The sequence below is a fragment of the Triticum urartu genome, chromosome 5A (genome assembly GCF_056163025.1).
Source record: "Triticum urartu cultivar PI428250 chromosome 5A, HENAU_Tu73, whole genome shotgun sequence".
NCBI lineage: Eukaryota > Viridiplantae > Streptophyta > Magnoliopsida > Poales > Poaceae > Triticum > Triticum urartu.
In genome coordinates, this window is record NC_141877.1 from 509,366,859 (window position 1) to 509,384,830 (window position 17,972).

The 17,972-nt window shown below is 53.4% G+C and overlaps 1 protein-coding gene across 1 annotated transcript; it reads right to left on the minus strand.

Annotated features, from left to right (window-relative positions):
* Nucleotides 1-6,668: 6,668 nt before the first annotated feature.
* On the minus strand, nt 6,669-7,118 carry LOC147972337 (uncharacterized). The gene has a single exon (XM_087524300.1). The coding sequence runs from the start codon at nt 7,116-7,118 to the stop codon at nt 6,669-6,671; it is 450 nt and encodes a 149-aa protein (XP_087380426.1).
* Between the last annotated feature and the right edge of the window lie 10,854 nt (nt 7,119-17,972).

Here is a 17,972-nt window from a genome sequence, read left to right on the forward strand (position 1 = left end):
TGACAGTCAGTTTTAGCTTTCTCCACTGAGGTGCTTAACCTAGCTCAACCGGGGCACAATCGCAGTGGTTCTCCTAGTGCTACCTTAGCCGATATAGCGGAACGTAAGGCACCAAAACATAGGAGCCGAGCAAACCCAACTATTGACCCAAATCATGATTCGGAGCCAATGCATATAGTGCTATAAGTTCGGGGTGCCGCACTTGTGAAAGTGTACGGACTTCTCACGCCATATTTATGGGTACTAAAGCCCCTGGCGTATTTTGCCGTACCACAGTGTACGGGTGCAACATGTCATAAACATATATATGAAAAGAAGATAATACAAAGAATAGACAGAAAGCTATGCATTGTTTATAAAGAGGCTATTTATCAAAGCCAAACGATACAAATAGTGCGGTGAGCAAAAGATATTGGACTATTTAGTATGTCCTGACCAGGGGTAGGCCGCGGAATTGTATTTAAAACAGGTATACCACTCGTAACAGAGACCACCTGGGAGTTCCATAATGCGGCATGGCTTGTCTGCCTCCCTGTATCTTGCATCATTTGTGCGGCAGTCGAATTGCCGAACAGGTCGTCCGAAGTATGGAGTCCTGAAAGTAAGAAAAAATTAAAAAAGAATCCGGCAGCCCCTAGTACGTTTTAAGCCTTATTTTGGGCGTGCCGTTACTGTGCCCCTTCCCCTGTGCCCATGGTATTTCAAGGGCATAGTTATGTACGCGAGGTACTGGTTTCGCTATGTCGCGAGAGCTGGGGTTGGGGCCGCATTGCTACGCTTGCTCATAATGTGCCAGGCGGTCCTGCTGTGGGTTACTCCGGGCGCGCTTGGCAGTGTCTGGCTTTTTACCGGCCGGACTGGAGAATTGCCTAAAAAGGCTACTTTGTACTTCCGCTGCGAGAGCCGGGGAGCGTTCGGTGTTTCCGTTGACCGTGATCACTCCTCGAGGGCCTGGCATCCTGAGCTTGAGATATGCGTAGTGCGGCACCGCATTGAACTTTGCGAATGCGGTTCGTCCGAGCAGGGCATGATAGCCACTGCGAAACGGGACTATATCGAAGATTAACTCTTCGCTTCGGAAATTGTCCGGGGATCCGAAGACCACGACAAGTGTTACTGAGCCTGTACAGTTGGCTTCTACACCTGGTATAATGCCTTTAAAGGTCGTTTTTGTGGGCTTAATCTTTGAGGGATCTATGCCCATTTTCCGCACTGTATCCTGATAAAGCAGGTTCAGGCTGCTGTCGCCGTCCATGAGGACTCTTGTGAGATGAAATCTGTCGATGATTGGGTCGAGAACCAATGCGGCGAAGCCGCCATGACGGATGCTAGTGGGATGGTCCCTTCGATCAAAAGTGATCGGGCAGGAGGACCATGGGTTGAACTTTGGGGCGACTGGCTCCATCGCGTATACGTCCCGTAGCGCACGCTTCCGCTCCCTCTTGGGAATGTGGGTTGCGTATATCATGTTCATCGTCCGCACTTGTGGGGGAAAACCCTTCTGTCCATTGTTGTTCGGCGGCTTGGGCTCCTCCTCGTCGTCGCTATGCAGCCCCTTGTCTTTGTTTTTGGCTCTTAACTTGCCTGCCTGCTTGAACACCCAACAATCCCTGTTAGTGTGATTAGCTGGCCTTTCAGGGGTGCCATGTATCTGGGACAAGCGGTCGAGTATTCGGTCCAAACTGGACGGGCCCTGAGTATTCTTTTTGAATGGCTTTTTCCGCTGACCGGATTTATAGCCTTTGAATCCGGCATTGACTGCCGTGTCTTCATTGCTATCGCTGCTAACGCGGCATTTTTGCTTATGTCGACGTGTCCTGCCACTTTTGTCCTTGGTATCCGAGTTACCACGGTTCTTTGATAAGTTGTTACTGCGAGCTAGCCAGCTATCTTCTCCCGCGCAAAAGCGGGTCATGAGTGTCGTGAGGGCTGCCATAGATTTTGGCTTTTCCTGTCCCAGGTGCCGGGCAAGCCACTCGTCGCGGTTGTTATGCTTGAAGGCTGCTAGGGCCTCTGCGTCCGGACAGTCGACTATCTGGTTTTTCTTTGTTAGGAACCGTGTCCAGAATTGTCTGGCCGATTCCTCTGGCTGCTGAATTATGTGGCTTAAGTCGTCGGCATCCGGTGGTCGCACGTAAGTGCCCTGGAAGTTGTCGAGGAATGCGGCTTCCAGGTCCTCCCAAGAACCGATTGAGTCTGCTGGTAAGCTGTTAAGCCAATGCTGGGCCGGTCCTTTAAGTTTGAGCGGGAGGTATTTGATGGCGTGTAGATCATCGCTGCATGCCATGTGGATGTGAAGGAGATAATCCTCGATCCGTACCGCCGGGTCTGTTGTGCCATCGTATGATTCGATGTTTACGGGTTTGAAACCCTCTGGGATTTTATGCTCCATTACTTCATTCGTGAAGCATAGCGGGTGTGCGGTGCCTCTGTACTGGGCTATATCACGACGCAGCTCGGAAGAGCTATGTCTGTTGTGTTCGGCCCGGCCGGGTTTGTTGTATCCGGAGTGAAGATCATCGTCACGTGCCGTAGGGCACCTGCGTGATCCGTAGATCAATCTTGTTTGTCTTGCCTTATCCTCCAGTACGTCTCGCAGGTCTGGCACATTTTCCCGTGCCTTAGTTGAGCGGCGTCGGGGCATGGCTTGGGTGGAGGGACGAGAGGCCTCTCTGTCGCGGCCGCGAGGTGGCCGGTCTGCCATGTCGTGCGCTGGTGATGTAGGTGCTTCCTCCTCTGATCGGGGTAGCGGCCTGCGCTTTGGGTAACTCTTGGAGGGGCGTTCGATTTCATACTCTTCGGCCGCAAGGACTTCAGTCCATCTGTCAGCTAGCAAATCTTGGGCAGCTCTAAGCTGTTGCTGCTTTTTCTTGAGGCTGCTTGCCGTGGCTAAAAGCCTGCGTTTGAAACGCTCTTGCTTGGCGGGGTCTGATGGTATGACGAATTCGTCGTCATCAAGGCTTGCCTCGTCTTTGGAGGGAGGCAAATAGTTATCATCCTCAACCTCTTGGTCTGCCGCTCTCTCATGAGGGCTGGCTTCTCCATCTTCCTGTGCCGAATCTTGCTGAGGTGGGTGTTCTTCGGCGCTATCCGGGGTAGTATTATCTCCCGTGCCGGAATCACCGTTTTTGCTTTGGCGGGATTTAGAGCGGCGCCGCTGACGCCGGCGCTTTGGCTGTTTCTTGGGGGTGTCATCCCCCACTGTTCCATTGCCATCTCCATCTTTTGGAGTATCCACCATATATATGTCATATGATGAGGTGGCCTTCCAGCGCCCTACAGGTGCTGGTTCTTGTTCGTCTCCTACATCGTCGTCCATACCGTCGATGTCTTCAGAGCCGAAGTCAAGCATGTCGGTTAAATCATCGACAGTGGCTACAAAGTGGGTGGTGGGTGGGCTTTGAATTTCTTCGTTGTCCGTATCCCATCCTCGCTGACCGTAATCCGGCCAGGGCTCTCCTGATAAAGAGAGAGACTTAAAATAATTCAGAATGACGCCAAAAGGCGAGTGCTGAAAGATGTCTGCGGCTGTGAACTCCATTATCGGCGCCCAATCGGATTCGATTGGCAGGGGCGCGGGGGGTTCGGAGTCCGGGGAGGAGTCCGGATCCTGGGAGTCACGGATCATGCAGAGTGCGGGGCTAGCGTTCGGCTCGATCGCCTTTGAGATCGCAGCCCCCGTGGTGGCGTCCAACCGCTCGTCCTCGATTGGCGCAATAGGCTCCGAGTTAGAGGTCGGAACCGATGCGTGTGCGGCCTCCAGGACACTGTCCGGAGGCAGAGCTAGATCATGCCCCTCGAGATAGTGCGGCGCGCTTGGCCGTGGCTCGAACCCGTCGAAGATCAAGTCTCCGTGGATGTCAGCCGTGTAGTTTAAGCTTCCAAACCTGACTTGATGGCCAGGGGCGTAGCTTTCGATCTGCTCCAAGTGGCCAAGAGAATTGGCCCGCAGAGCGAAGCCGCCGAAGACGAAGATCTGTCCGGGGAGAAAAGTCTCACCCTGGACCGCATCGTTGTTGATGATCAAAGGAGGCATCGGGCCTAAAGGCGACGACACAGAGGAACTCTCAATGAAAGCACCAATGTCGGTGTCAAAACCGGCGGATCTCAGGTAGGGGGTCCCGAACTGTGCGTCTAGGCCGTATGGTAACAGGAGGCAGGGAACACGATGTTTTACCCAGGTTCGGGCCCTCTCGATGGAGGTAAAACCCTACGTCCTGCTTGATTAATATTGATGATATGGGTAGTACAAGAGTAGATATACCACGAGATCAAGGAGGCTAAACCCTAGAAGCTAGCCTACGGTATGATTGTTGTATATGGAGTTGATGATGTTGTCCTACGGACTAGAACCCTCCGGTTTATATAGACACCGGATAGGGTTAGGGTTACATAGAGTCGGTTACAATGGTAGGAGATCTTGAATATCCGCATCGCCAAGCTTGCCTTCCACGCCAAGGAAAGTCCCATCCGGACGCAGGACGAAGTCTTCAATCTTGTATCTTCATAGTCCAGGAGTCTACCCGAACACCCCCTAATCCAGGACTCCCTCACCCGCCTTCGGCGCCGGCCATGTCTTGTCCAGCTACGGTGACTCTTCTTCCGGCAACAGCTCCAGCAACGGTGGCTATGACCAGCCGCCACGCCACCGAGCCCGCTTCGAAGGTGGCAGCGGGTCGTCTCGTCGCCGCGCTCCGGTGAAGTGCGAGGAGGGGTCTGGCTAAGCTCAGGAGAGCGCCTCGGGCCCGTCCTTGCGACCTGCCGCGGGAGCACGTTCCGCTTTTGTTTCGTTCTTCCTTTCCTTCCTGTATTAAGAGAGAGACAAGTATGGGGCCCCGCCGGGGCATGCAACAATTATGATTTCTAAGTGGCGGTGGTATGTTTATTATTCCTGTGTTGTGTTGCAATGTCATGTTTCATGTATGCGCGTAGGAATAACTTAGCTTGATGTGCTTGAAGTAGGTTCCGCCTCGCGAGACGCGCATTCCCCAATGCCTGACAAGGCCTCCTATGCTCGGAAGGCGCCTGAGAACTGCAAAAATTCGTTAGGGAATCCTCATTCTTCCGGATCCTGGTCGTAGGCGATGCCGGCCGTAACCCAGTGCTTCGCATCGCGATACCCGGGGGGCATGGATTGAGAGGGGTGCGCTAGCTTGCGAGCTCGAGCGAGGGTGCCATGCGAAAGACAAGAGAAAACGAAAACGCTCATGAGGGCGCCTGTCCAGCCCCCTCGCGAGGCACGCGAGGGAGAGAACATGTCAAAACAAGGAACCGAGGGCAGAAAAGGAGGCAACAAGGACAATGGAACCAGGCCAGCAAGGAACACCAAAAAGAAAATTCTTACTTAAAAGAGGGGGCAAACCAACTACGGAAAGAAAATGAAAAGCCGCGTCCGGCACCTAGTCTAGTCTTCTTGTCTTCTCATCAGCACGGAGTTAAGTGCTGCCACTAGGCGTGGGAGGGAGCCCCCGAGGCCCGAGGGCGGCACTCGTGAGACTCCGGGGCGTGTACAGCCCCACTCATTATTATGTGAGAGTGTCATGAGCGGAGATTCTTCACAGGCACCGGGCCTTGCTTCATGGGTAGAACCTCCAGAGGTGCTGGATGTTCCAGGCGTTCTGGATGGGGATCCCGTCTTACGTCTCCAGGCGTGCGGTGCCAGGCCTGGAGACGTGGGCGACCCGAAACAGGCCCTCCCACATGGGCAAGAGCTTGTGCAACCCTTCCCTGGAGAGCACCCGCCTCAGGACAAGATCACCCACCTCGAGCGTCCTGGAGCAGATGCTGCGGCAGTGGTACCACCGCAGCGCCTGCTAGTACCTCGTAGCTCAGATCAAGGCTTCACGGCGGCGTTCCTCCCCCAGCACGAGATCCATCCCCCGCATGGCGTCCTGCTGAGTTTCATCTAACTCCAGGACCCGCGCGGAGCGATGCTTGACCTCGTGTGGGAGAACCACTTCTGCTCCATAGACGAGGAAGAGGGGGGTCTCGCCTGTCAGCTTGGTGGCGGTGGTGCGGATGGACCACAACACGGACTGGAGCTCGTCGTGGCAGCCCCTGCCGCAGGCCTCGAGCTTTTTCTTGAAGGTCCTAGTCTTGAGACCCCGCAGGACCTCCGTGTTGGCGCGTTCGGCCTGGCTATTGCTCCCGGGGTGCGCCACGGAGGCGTTGCAGATCTGCGTTCCAAGGTTAGCACAATATGTTTTGAAGAGATTGCTAGTGAACTGTGAGCCGTTGTCGGTGATGATGCGGTTGGGGACCCCAAATCGGCTTACGAGGCCCTTGATGAACTTGACTACTGACCCAGCTGGGATGGTGCGGACGGCTTCCACTTCTGCCCACTTGGTGAATTTGTCGATGGCGACGTAGAGGTAGCGGTAACCTCCAGGCACTCGAGGGAATGGGCCTAGGATATCCAGCCCCCAGACCACGAACGGCCATGAGAGCGGGATAGTCTGGAGGCCCTGAGCCGGCTGGTGGATCTGCTTGGCGTGGAATTGGCAGGCCTTCTAGGATTTCACCAGCTCGGCCGCGTCGTTGAGTGCCGTGGGCCATTAGAACCCGCTGCGGAAAGCCTTGCCGACCAGGGTGCGCAATGACGAGTGGTGCCCACAGTCTCCACCATGTATGTCAGCTAGCAACTCTTTCCCCTGTTCCCATGAAATGCATCATAGAGAAACGTCATTTGGCCCCTTCCTGTATAGCTCACCGTCCTGGATGCAGTACGCCGTAGCCAGCCGGGCCACATGCTCTGCGTCTTCCTCCTTCTCCGGCAGCGTGCCTTGCATCAGGTACGTCCTAAACTCTTCGATCCAGCAGCCCTCTTGAGACTTGAGTGTTAAGAGGAGGCGCACTCCTAAGGTTGGGCCGCAGGCGGGGGCTCCCGAGGCTGGTGGCTGGGGGAGCTCCTCCTGAGGTGGCGTCGGCTCCACAGGCGGAGGTGTTACTGAAGGCTTGAAGAGTTGCTCCTCGAAGACGTCAGGCTCTTGGGGCTGCCGCTTGGATGCTCTTTTGGCGATGTCGTCGGCCTCTTTGTTGGTGCCACAGGGCATATGCTGTAGCTCCAGTCCCATGAACTGCTTGTCCATCTTGCGTACCTCCGCGAGGTATGCCTCCATGTGCCCATCCTTTGGCTCATACACCTTGTTGGATAAGTTGACGAGGAGCTGCGAGTCTCCCTTGATGGTGAGGCGTTTCACCCCCAGGGCCACCGCCGCTTTGAGGCCGACGATGAGACCCTCGTACTCTGTGATGTTGTTGGAGACCTTCTCGCCCCGCTGGAAGCAGAGCTGCATGGTGTAGTAGAGCTTGTCCTAAGCAGGCGAGATGAGCACGGCTCCAGCCCCCGCGCCCTGACGTGCAAATGCGCCATCGAAGTACATGACCCAACCATCTGGCGCTTCACTTCCTGGTGAGAAGGATCGGTTCTCTCCTGCTTCGAGCTCCGGGGTGTCAGTCCATTCTGCTACAAAGTCGGCGAGTGCAGCCCCATTGATGACTCTGGTTGTGCTGAACTCCAAGTCAAACGCTTGCAGTTCGATATTCCATTCGGCGACCCTTCCCGAAGCATTGGGGCTTCTAAGCACTCTCTCCAATGGGTAAGCTGAAATGACCTTGATGGGGTGACCTTGAAAGTAGTGGCGCAGCTTGCGCGAGGCCACTAGGAGCGCAAGCAAGAGCTTCTGAGGCATGGGGTATCGCGCCCTCGCATCTCGCAAGACCATGCTGACGAAGTACGCTGGGTGCTCGACAAGGGTGGGAGAGCTGACGGAGTTTTTGGCTCCCGGGGACTGAGGTGCTTCCTATGGGTCTCCAGCTCCTGGGGCTTGATGACTGGCTGAGACAACCGCTGACTCAGGAGCATCGCCTCGGTGCTGAGCTGCCTCATCCGGCTTGGCGACTCCACTTGGCGGGTCCTTGACCTCGGGCCCCTCCTTGAGGGCCACCAGCTCCGCGAGTACCAAGGGCTCGCGAGGACGAGGCTCCACCATCACCGGCGGGCTGGTCAAGTATCTCTTGAGGTCTCGAAATGCCAGGTCGGCCTCGGGGGTCCACTCAAATGGACCCTTCTTCTTCATCAGCTTGAAAAACGGCAAGGCGTGCTCCCCTAACTTGGAGATGAAGCGCCCCAATGAAGTCATGCCGCCAGCGAGCTTATGCATCTCCTTGAGGTTTTGCGGTGGGCTCATGTCTTCGATTGTCTTGACCTTCTTCGGGTTGGCCTCGATCCCCCTGTGGGACACGAGGAAACCCAGCAACTTGCCCGAAGGGACACAAACACGCACTTCTCCAGGTTGAGCCGCAGGTCCACCTGGCGTAGGCTCGCGAGGGTTTCTTCTAGGTCCTGAATCAGAGTTCTTGCCTCCCAAGACTTCACCACAATGTCGTCGACGTAGGCCCCAACGTTTCTCCCCAGCTGCTGCCCCAAGGCGATGTGCATCAGTTGCTGGAACGTCACTCCTGCGTTGCGCAGTCCAAATGGCATACAAGTATATCAGTATACCCCGCACGGGGTCAAGAAAGCCGTTTTCTCCACATCTTCCACCGCCATCTTGATCTGGTGGTAGCCTGAGAATGCATCTAGAAAACATAGCAGATCACACTCGGCGATGGAGTCGACAATCTGGTCGATGCGCGGCAGCGGGAATGGGTCTTGAGGGCAAGCCTTGTTGAGGTTGGTGAAGTTGACACACACGCGCTCCTTCCCTCCTTTCTTCGGCATGATGATCGGGTTTGCCAGCCACTCTGGGTAACGGACCCTGCGAATGACACTCGCTGCCTCCAGCTTGCAGGTTTCCTGGACGATGATGGATTGCTTCTCTATGGATTGTCGCCTCGCTTTCTCCTTCACGGGGCACATGTTGGGGCATACCCTCAGATGATGCTCGATCACTCTTCTCGGGACCCCAACCAGCTGCTTGGGTTCCCAGGCGAACACTTCCTTGTTCGCCCGCAGGAAGTCCACCAACTCCCTTTCTTGATTCGGGGCGAGGTCGGTGCCTATAGTAAAGGTGGCGCCAGAGGCCCCGTCCGCGTCGACCGGTATCTGCTTCGTCTTGGCTTGACCTTGAGTGAATAGCTGTTTCTTCTTAGTCGGTGCAGCCCCCTGATACGTCTCCGTCGTATCTACTTTTCCAAACACTTTTGCCCTTGTTTTGGACACTAACTTGTATGATTTGAATGGAACTAACCTGGACTGACGCTGTTTTCAGCAGAATTGCCATGGTGTTGTTTTATGTGCAGAAAACAAATATTCTCGGAATGACCTGAAACTCCACGGAACATCTTAGAAAAAATAACAAAAAATCCTCGCCAAAGATGAAGACCAGGGGGCCCACACCCTTCTCACGAGGGTGGGGGCGCCCCCCCTAGGGCGCGCCCCCTACCTCGTGGGCCCCCTAGATGCCCTCCCAACTCCAACTCTATATATTTGCTTTCAGAGAGAAAAAAATCAGAGAGAAGAAATCATCGTGTTTTACGATACGGAGCCGCCGCCAAGCCCTAAAACCTCTCGGGAGGGCTAATCTAGAGTCCGTTCGGGGCTCCGGAGAGGGGGATTCGTCGCCGTCGTCATCATCAACCATCCTCCATCACCAATTTCATGATGCTCACCGCCGTGCGTGGGTAATTCCATCGTAGGCTTGCTGGACGGTGATGGGTTGGATGAGATTTATCATGTAATCGAGTTAGTTTTGTTAGGGTTTGATCCCTAGTATCCATTATGTTCTGAGATTGATGTTTCTATGACTTTGCTATGCTTAATGCTTGTCACTAGGGCCCGAGTGCCATGATTTCAGATCTGAACCTATTATGTTTTCATGAATATATGTGAGTTCTTGATCATATCTTGTAAGTCTATAGTCACCTACAATGTGTTATGATCCGGCAACCCCGAAGTGAAAATAATCGGGACCACTCCCGGTGATGACCACAGTTTGAGGAGTTCATGTATTCACTATGTGCTAATGCTTTGTTCCGGTTCTCTATTAAAAGGAGGCCTTAATATCCTTAGTTTCCAATAGGACCCCGCTGCCACGGGAGGGTAGGACAAAAGATGTCATGCAAGTTCTTTTCCATAAGCATGTATGACTATATACGGAATACATGCCTACATTACATTGATGAATTGGAGCTAGTTCCGTGTGACCCTAGGTTATGACTGTTACATGATGAACCGCATCCGGCATAATTATCCATCACTGATCCGGTGCCTACGAGTTTTCCATATACTGGTTCTCGCTTATTTACTTTCCCACTGCTGCTGTTACAATCACTACAAAATAACAAAAACATTACTTTTGTTGTCTTTACTTTTGTTGCCGCTACCACCATTATCATATTACTTTGCTACTAAACACTTTGCTGCAGATACTAAGTTTCCAGGTGTGGTTGAATTGACAACTCAGCTGCTAATACTTGAGAATATTCTTTGGCTCCCCTTGTGTCGAATCAATAAATTTGGGTTGAATACTCTACCCTCGAAAGCTGTTGCGATCCCCTATACTTGTGGGTTATCAAGACTAATTGCTGCCACCCTTGCCGGGGAGCATAGCTCTATTCTTTGAGTCACTTGGGATTTATATCTGTTGACACTATGAAGAACTTGAGAGATCCAAAAACCAAGATCTATCCCTCAACTACGAGGGGAGGTAAGGAACTGCCATCTAGCTCTGTACTTGATTCACCTTCTGTTATGAGTAAGTTTGCGATACCTACACCGACTTCTGCTATTCGTTTTGATTTGTCGCATGTTATTGATGATGCCACTTCTGCTATGCATGATACTTATGATGAAACTGCTTCTATGCCTGATACTACTGTGCCCCTTGGTGAATTTCTTGATGAACAAATTGCTAGGGCTAGAGAAAAAGAAATTAATTAATCTGAATACGATGATGAAAGTGATGATGAAAATATGCCTGTTATTCCTGAGGGTTATCTTTTTGGTATGGAATCTTCTGCCGCTATTTTAGCTTGCAAAGATAGATATGAGCTTAGGAGGTTATTAAGTAAATGGAACAAAGAATCACTTAGAGATAAAATGAAACCCGACCCTGCTTTTGCTACTTCACCTATTTGTGTGCCTGATAAGGATTATGAATTCTCTATTGATCCTGATATAATTACTTTGGTTGAATCTGATCCGTTTTATGGCTATGAATCTGAAACTGTTTTGGCACATCTTACTAAGTTAAATGATATAGCTGCCCTGTTCACTAATGATGAGAGATCGCGTTACTTTTATATACTCAAAATATTTCTGTTCTCATTAAAGGGTGATACTAAGATATGGTTTAATTCTCTTGATCCTGGTTGTGTGCGTAGTCCCTAGGATATGATTTATTACTTCTCTGCTAAATATTTCCTTGCTCATAAGAAACAAGCTGCTTTGAGGGAAATATACAACTTCGTGCAAATTAAAGAAGAGAGTCTCCCACAAGCTTGGGGGAGGCTTCTCAAGTTACTTAATGCTTTGCCTGATCATCCTCTTAAGAAACCTGAAATACTTGATATCTTTTATAATGGAGTAACCGATGCTTCTAGAGATTACCTGGATAGTTGTGTTGGTTCTCTTTTCAGGGAAAGAACACCGGATGAAGCTGAAATTCTATTGAATAATATGTTGACAAATGAAAATAATTGGGCACCTTCTGAGCCAGCTCCTGAGCCAACTCCTGCTCCAATTACTAAGCCTATTCTTAAACGAACTCCGAATAAGAGAGGTATTTTATTTCTCAGTCCCGAAGATATGCAAGAGGCAAAGAAATCTATGAAAGAAAAAGGTATTAAAGCTGAAGACGTTAAGAATTTACCTCGTATTGAAGAAATACATGGTCTTAATTCACCACCTGTTGAAGAAACATATGATCTTAATTCTTTATTTACTGAAGAACCTCCTGATCCCGATATCCCGACACAGGTAGTAAAGGTAAATTCTCTCTATAGATATGATAAAGCTGAAGTCCCTCCTACTAAAATTGCTAGTCATTTCTTGGATGAGTTTGATAACTTTATGTTTAAGCAAGACGACTTCAATGCTTATTTTGGTAGACAATTAAAAGAAAATGCTTATATGATTAGACGCTTGGGTGATTATATGGTTAATATTAAAGGTGAACTTAAACTTGTTAGCAAACATGCTTCTATGGTTACCACTCAAGTAGAACAAGTACTTAAGGCTCAAAAAGAAGTGCTTGATGAAATGAATAGTAAGAAAAATGATTATGCTATTAGAGTGGCTACTATAACTGGTAGAATGACTCAGGAACCTTTGTATCCTGAAGGCCACCCTAAGAGAATCGAGCAAGATTCTCAAAGAAATAATATTGATGTTCCTAGTTCTTCTAAAAAGAAGAAGAAATGATATAACTGTGCAAACTTCTAGTGAACCTATTGCCGAACCACCTGATAATCCAAATGATATATCTATGTCTGATGCTGAAAAACAATCTGGCAATGAACATGAACCTAATGAAAATATTAATGGTGATGCTCAACCTGGTAATGATAATGATGTAGAAGTTGAACCTGTTGTTGATCTTGATAACCCACAATCAAAGAATCAACGCTATGATAAAAGAGACTTTGTTGCTAGGAAACATGGTAAAGAAAGGGAACCTTGGGTTCAGAAACCCATGCCTTTTCCTCTGAAACCATCCAAGAAAAAGGATGATGAGGATTTTGAGCGCTTTGCTGAAATGATTAGGCCTATCTTTTTGCGTATGCGATCAACTGATGTGCTCAAAACAAATCCTTATGCTAAATATATGAAGGATATCATTACTAATAAAAGAAAGATACCAGAAGCTGAGATTTCACCATGCTTGCTAATTATACTTTTAAGGGTGGAATACCAAAGACACTTGGAGACCCCGGAGTACCTACTATACCTTGCTCCATTAAAAGAAATTATATTAAAACTGCTTTATGTGATCTTGGAGCCGGTGTTAGTGTTATGCCTCTCTCTTTATATCGTAGACTTGACTTGAATAAGCTGACACCTACTGAAATATCTTTGCAAATGGCTGATAAATCAAGTGCTATACCAGTCGGTATTTGTTAGGATGTGCCTGTTGTGGTTGCAAACGTTACTATTTTAACGGACTTTGTTATTCTTGATATTCCCGGGGATGATAGCATGTCTATTATTCTTGGAAGACCTTTTCTTAATACTGCAGGGGCTGTTATTGATTGCAACAAAGGCAATGTCACTTTTCATGTTAATGGTAATGAGCATACGGTACACTTTCCGAGGAAACAACCTCAAGTTCATAGTATCAACTCTATTGGAAAAATTCCATCGATTATATTTGGAGGTCTTGAATTTCCTGTACCAACTGTCAAGAAGAAATATGATATTCTTATTATTGGGGATGTGCATATCCCCATTGAGGTAACTTAGTGTTATTCGAAATTTCTCCGGTTTCATGATTATCGGAATGAGTTTGTTAACAAGACTTGATCAACCTTGTTAGTGGATTCTTTTTGATGAGCATGAGATGGATGAAACTAGAAGCACAAACTTCTGTACCCCTGTCGGCGTTCTGGGAACGGGGGTCCCTAGACTTGCCTGCCTGCGGCCTGCGGCGTGGCTCAAAGGGGACCCAGCACGGCCCATCTTCATCAACACAGACCCAAGACCCTCGCGAGGGGCCAAGCCTCGCGGGGCGGACGACACGGAGCTTCCTCAGGCACGGCCTCATCAGGCTGGCTCGCGAGGAGGCGGAGAGATCAAGGCGGGGTACCTCACGAGGTGCCCATGACGCAAGCCATGACGACCAAGGGTGCCAGGCGGGCGCCAGCCCGCGTAGTGTCCTCCTTTCCTCTTTGGTGCAAAGGGAGCAAGTGCAGGTGAGACCATCAAGCAAAGGCACCCGTTTCGGTGCAACGAGACCAAGACCAGTCCAACGGCAGGGAGGAAGTCATTGTGGAGCCCAAGCCAGCGTCACCACCAGAGCCTTTGGCAGGCGAGGACCAACTTTAGTCAGGATAAGTGTACCAGATGTCCCCCTTCAAAATGGCCAATTGTTGGCGCCCTTCCCGCTCAATATTTGGGAAGAGGCCCAGGGCCTTTGCCTATAAATAGGACTAGCCACCCATAGGGTAGAGGGATGGAAATTGGGGAGAGAATCGAGAAGAGAGAGAGAGAGAGAAGGGTAACTGAACCCCTCCTAGCAGTTCATCCTCTCAGCCAAGAACAGACCCTCGCGAGGCTGTTCTTCCTTGTATTGCTCATCATCATCAGCCCAAGAGGCAATTCACCACACCACACACTGGAGTAGGGTATTACACCACACCGGTGGCCCGAACCAGTATAAACCCTGTGTCTCCTGTGCTGTTCTTTCCATAGCTTAGATCTTAGCGAGGCGGAGGGGTGCAGGTAGGTAGAAGGCGAAATCTCCGCGCGTACCCCGATGTTCGAACCTTAAGGGTCTGCCGGAACCCGAAATCCGACATTTGGCGCGCTAGGTAGGGGTGCGCCGGAATCCACCTTCTATCGCTTCGTGTCCCGTCGCGTCGTCATCACCATGTCCGGCGACCAGGCGGGCAACCCAGATCCTTTGGCGGCGTGGCCCACCAGCACAGAGCCGCTCGCCTCGGGTAACCCCATGCCCCAGGCAGCTCGTGGTCCGCAGGGCGCTGCGGGCCGCGGACGACGCGGACATGCTTCGACAGCTCTCACACCGCGGCAGGCACGGTCGGCAGCAAGGGCCTCCAATCATGCCGCGACCACGACACCGTACACCTGCCGGGAGCAGGCGAACTCAAGGGCCGCGCTCATGGTGGCCCGAGAGCTGCTGCAGTGCAGGCTGCTGGAGGGCGGCTGCGACGTGCTGCTGGAGCGGGTGGCAGAGCTCGTGGGCTTCGCCGCCTCGGGGGCTCACCCCTTCTGCACCCAGCTCCCATCTCAAGCTCAGGGCGGCCCGCGCGGGGGCTCTGCGCGCGCCTGCGGGCTCCAAGGCTACTCCAACGCCAGCGAAGCTGTCGGCACCGGACCGGCGGCGGCGCTGCCCCCGCTCCCGGTCCGCAAAGAAGAAGGACTCGACGCGACCCACGGCCCCAGTGGACAGCCGTGCTACCACCCCACGATGGGCGCATCAAGCAGAGCTGCATGGCACGCGGAGCACTACGGCGTGGCCTTCGGGATGACGGTGCCAGAAGAATACGTGCCCCACATGATGGACCAAGGGCACCCTCACGAGGGCGAACAAGGCTCGCTCCTCAGCCCAAGCTAGGGGGACGAGGCGCCAGAAGCTGAGCTCTTCCAGGAGCTCCGGGACGGTCCCACCGGCCACGCTGGAGGCAGCGATTATCAGGTACCGCTAATTCCTCAGGAGCAGGCATACGCTAATCATGGATCGCAGGAGGTGCAGGTCGCCACAGCGAGCAGCTGCCCCGCTCCCACAGTCTCCTACCCCTCGGGAGGAGGGCGCAGGGGGCTGCAGGAGAGGGGCCAAGATCCGACATCACCACCGCGGCATTCGGAGCAAGGTGTTCTCAGGAGGTAGGCCCTCTGCTGGGGAGGTGCCTCAGGGCCTGCCCCTGGCGGAGGACCCGTGCTCGTCGGGGGAACCGCTGGCGACCGCTCTACCCCATCGGCGGCGTCCTGGTTTCCGGTCGTCGTTGATGGCACTAGAGTGTGGCGCAAGGCGGGGCCCTCGTCTGGCGATATGAAGCAAGGCCGGTACCTGTGAAGAAGGCCCAGTGCCTGTGAAGCTCGCCGCCCCGTGACACTCTCACGTAATAATGAGTGGGGCTGTACACGCCCCGGAGTCTCAGGGGTGCCGGCCTCAGGGCCTGGGGCTCCCTCCCACGCCCAGTGGCAGCACTTAGCTCCAAGCTGGTGAGAAGACGTCCAAGACTAGATTAGGTGCCGGACGCGGCCTTTTGTCTGCTTTCATTGCTTTTCCCTTTGGTCGTCACTTTCCCGCGCTGGATTTAAGTTGGATTCGAATTTGAGATTTGCGTGTGTTCAGGGAAGGGGTGCTTAGTCTCGTTCGAGCAATTTCTCGCGTTTTGATTGCCACTTCGCCTCAGCTGCCTCCCCTCGTGAGCCCCTCGCGAGCCGGGTCAGGCCCAGCTTGTGCGCAGCCCAGACTGCCGCCGCCCCGTCCTCTTAGGAGGTTTTTTTTACTGCAGATCCTACGGATTCGATCAGGGAACGCTCGAGACACCACAACCTTCCACAGGCTACCTCAGGGCCCGCACGGGACAAAGGCAAACTAGCCGACCAGTGCGTCGCTTAAGCCAACCACTTGGCGCAGGCGCATGGGCAATGTAACGTCTACTAATACGATGAACACAAGTTTTACATGAGGGGCTCCCCCTCCAAAATGCTCTCACAGCCATCAGGCCATAACCTGAGTTCTATTCATGCAGGGTAAGGAAGCAGGAACGATGCACAATCAGTCGGATAAATCCCCCAATGCGTCCTCAGGAGCACCACCCGAACCGTTGCTGGCGTCGCTGGACTCGCCATCGCTGTCCGCGTCGCCGCCAGCGGCGGCAGGGCCGTTCACCACACCGCCCTCGTCGGCAGCCACGATCACGCCGTCGTTGTCTGAAGCGAAGGCCCTGACAAGAGCATCCGCATTGTCTTCCACCCAGTGCGCCAGGTCGTCTCGGACGGCCTGGGGGACTAGGGCGATGGCGGTGTCGAAATCGAAGTGGGGATCCATGTTCCGGAGATGGCTGAAGACGCGAGAAAAGGCGCGCCCGAGCAGGGCGCGGCTCCTCTCCTCCACCAACCCATCAGCCCTGACCGACCGCGCCTCCAGCTGCGTCACCACGTCGGTGAAGAACTGAAGGTTGCCGGCGTAGTTGACTGCGTGCGGCTCGCCAACAGCCGCCTCGCAGATGTTGCCCAAGGCTGTGTTGGCTCTCTCCCGGAGCGTGGTGAGCATGGGGCCGTGCTCATGCTCGAGGATCCGCCGCTGACGTATCTCGTCCACATTTTGGCATGCGACCACCTCAGCCTCCTCCACCCGCTGGCGAAGAAGGAGCACCTCGGCCTGGGAGGTGGTTGACTCCCCTTGCGCTACCTCAAGGGCGGCTCGAAAAGCATCGGCCTGCCGTGTCACTTCCTCTAGCTTGGCCCTCAAGGCAGTAGTCCTACCTTCAGCCTCGGCCCGGATCAACCCCAGCCTCTCCTCGAACTCGTGCTCGAGGTTCAAGCGCGCCATCGCCACCCGACGTCCGACCTCCTCCAGGAAATGGGCTTCCCGTGCAGCGACATCGTCCTCCGCCTGCGTCACCAAGCGCTCCCTCGTCTCCAGACGCTCGTACTCGCGGGTACGTTCGGCGGCTTCCAGCGTTAGCGCCTCCTCACGCTTCTGGAGCTCTGCTGGGTCGCCAGAGGCCACCTTCATCGACGCGAGGGCTGCCTCGCGCAGCTCCACTTGCTCCTCCAGTGAGTGGCACAAGGCCTGGAGCTCCCGAGCCCGCTCCTCCGCCGCCTCTTGCTACCGGTCAGCTTCCCGGGCCTCCTCAGCGGCCCAAGATCGGGCCTCCCGAGAGGCCACCAACGACGCCTTGGCCTCTGCGTCGTCAAGATCACGCTGACGGCGCGCAAGGGTGATGGCGCCCTCCAGCTCGCGCCTCTCTGCAGCCAGGCGCAGGCCCTCGGCCTCAAGGCGCGCGTCTTCATCAGCAAGCTCCTCACCAAGCCGGCTCACCGCGTCAGCCGCCCTTCGAAGGAATCCTTGGCGAAGAGCGCGATGCCCCCGGGCGCACTCGAGCACGTCTTCCACACCATCATCTGCCCCGAGCAAGTGCCGGGGGCCATGAATCAGCACTCCCCCTCTGGGCAGGGGGCTGGGGGCTGGCACCCTCGCGACGGCCGGGCACGCCACGCCAGAAGCCCGGCCTGGAGCCATCCCGTCCCCAGATGAAGAGAGCAGGGAGCGCCTCAGCCAATCGCAGTCCACGACCAGGCAAGAAGCCCACGGCAGGCTGGCTATGCCACGAGAAGG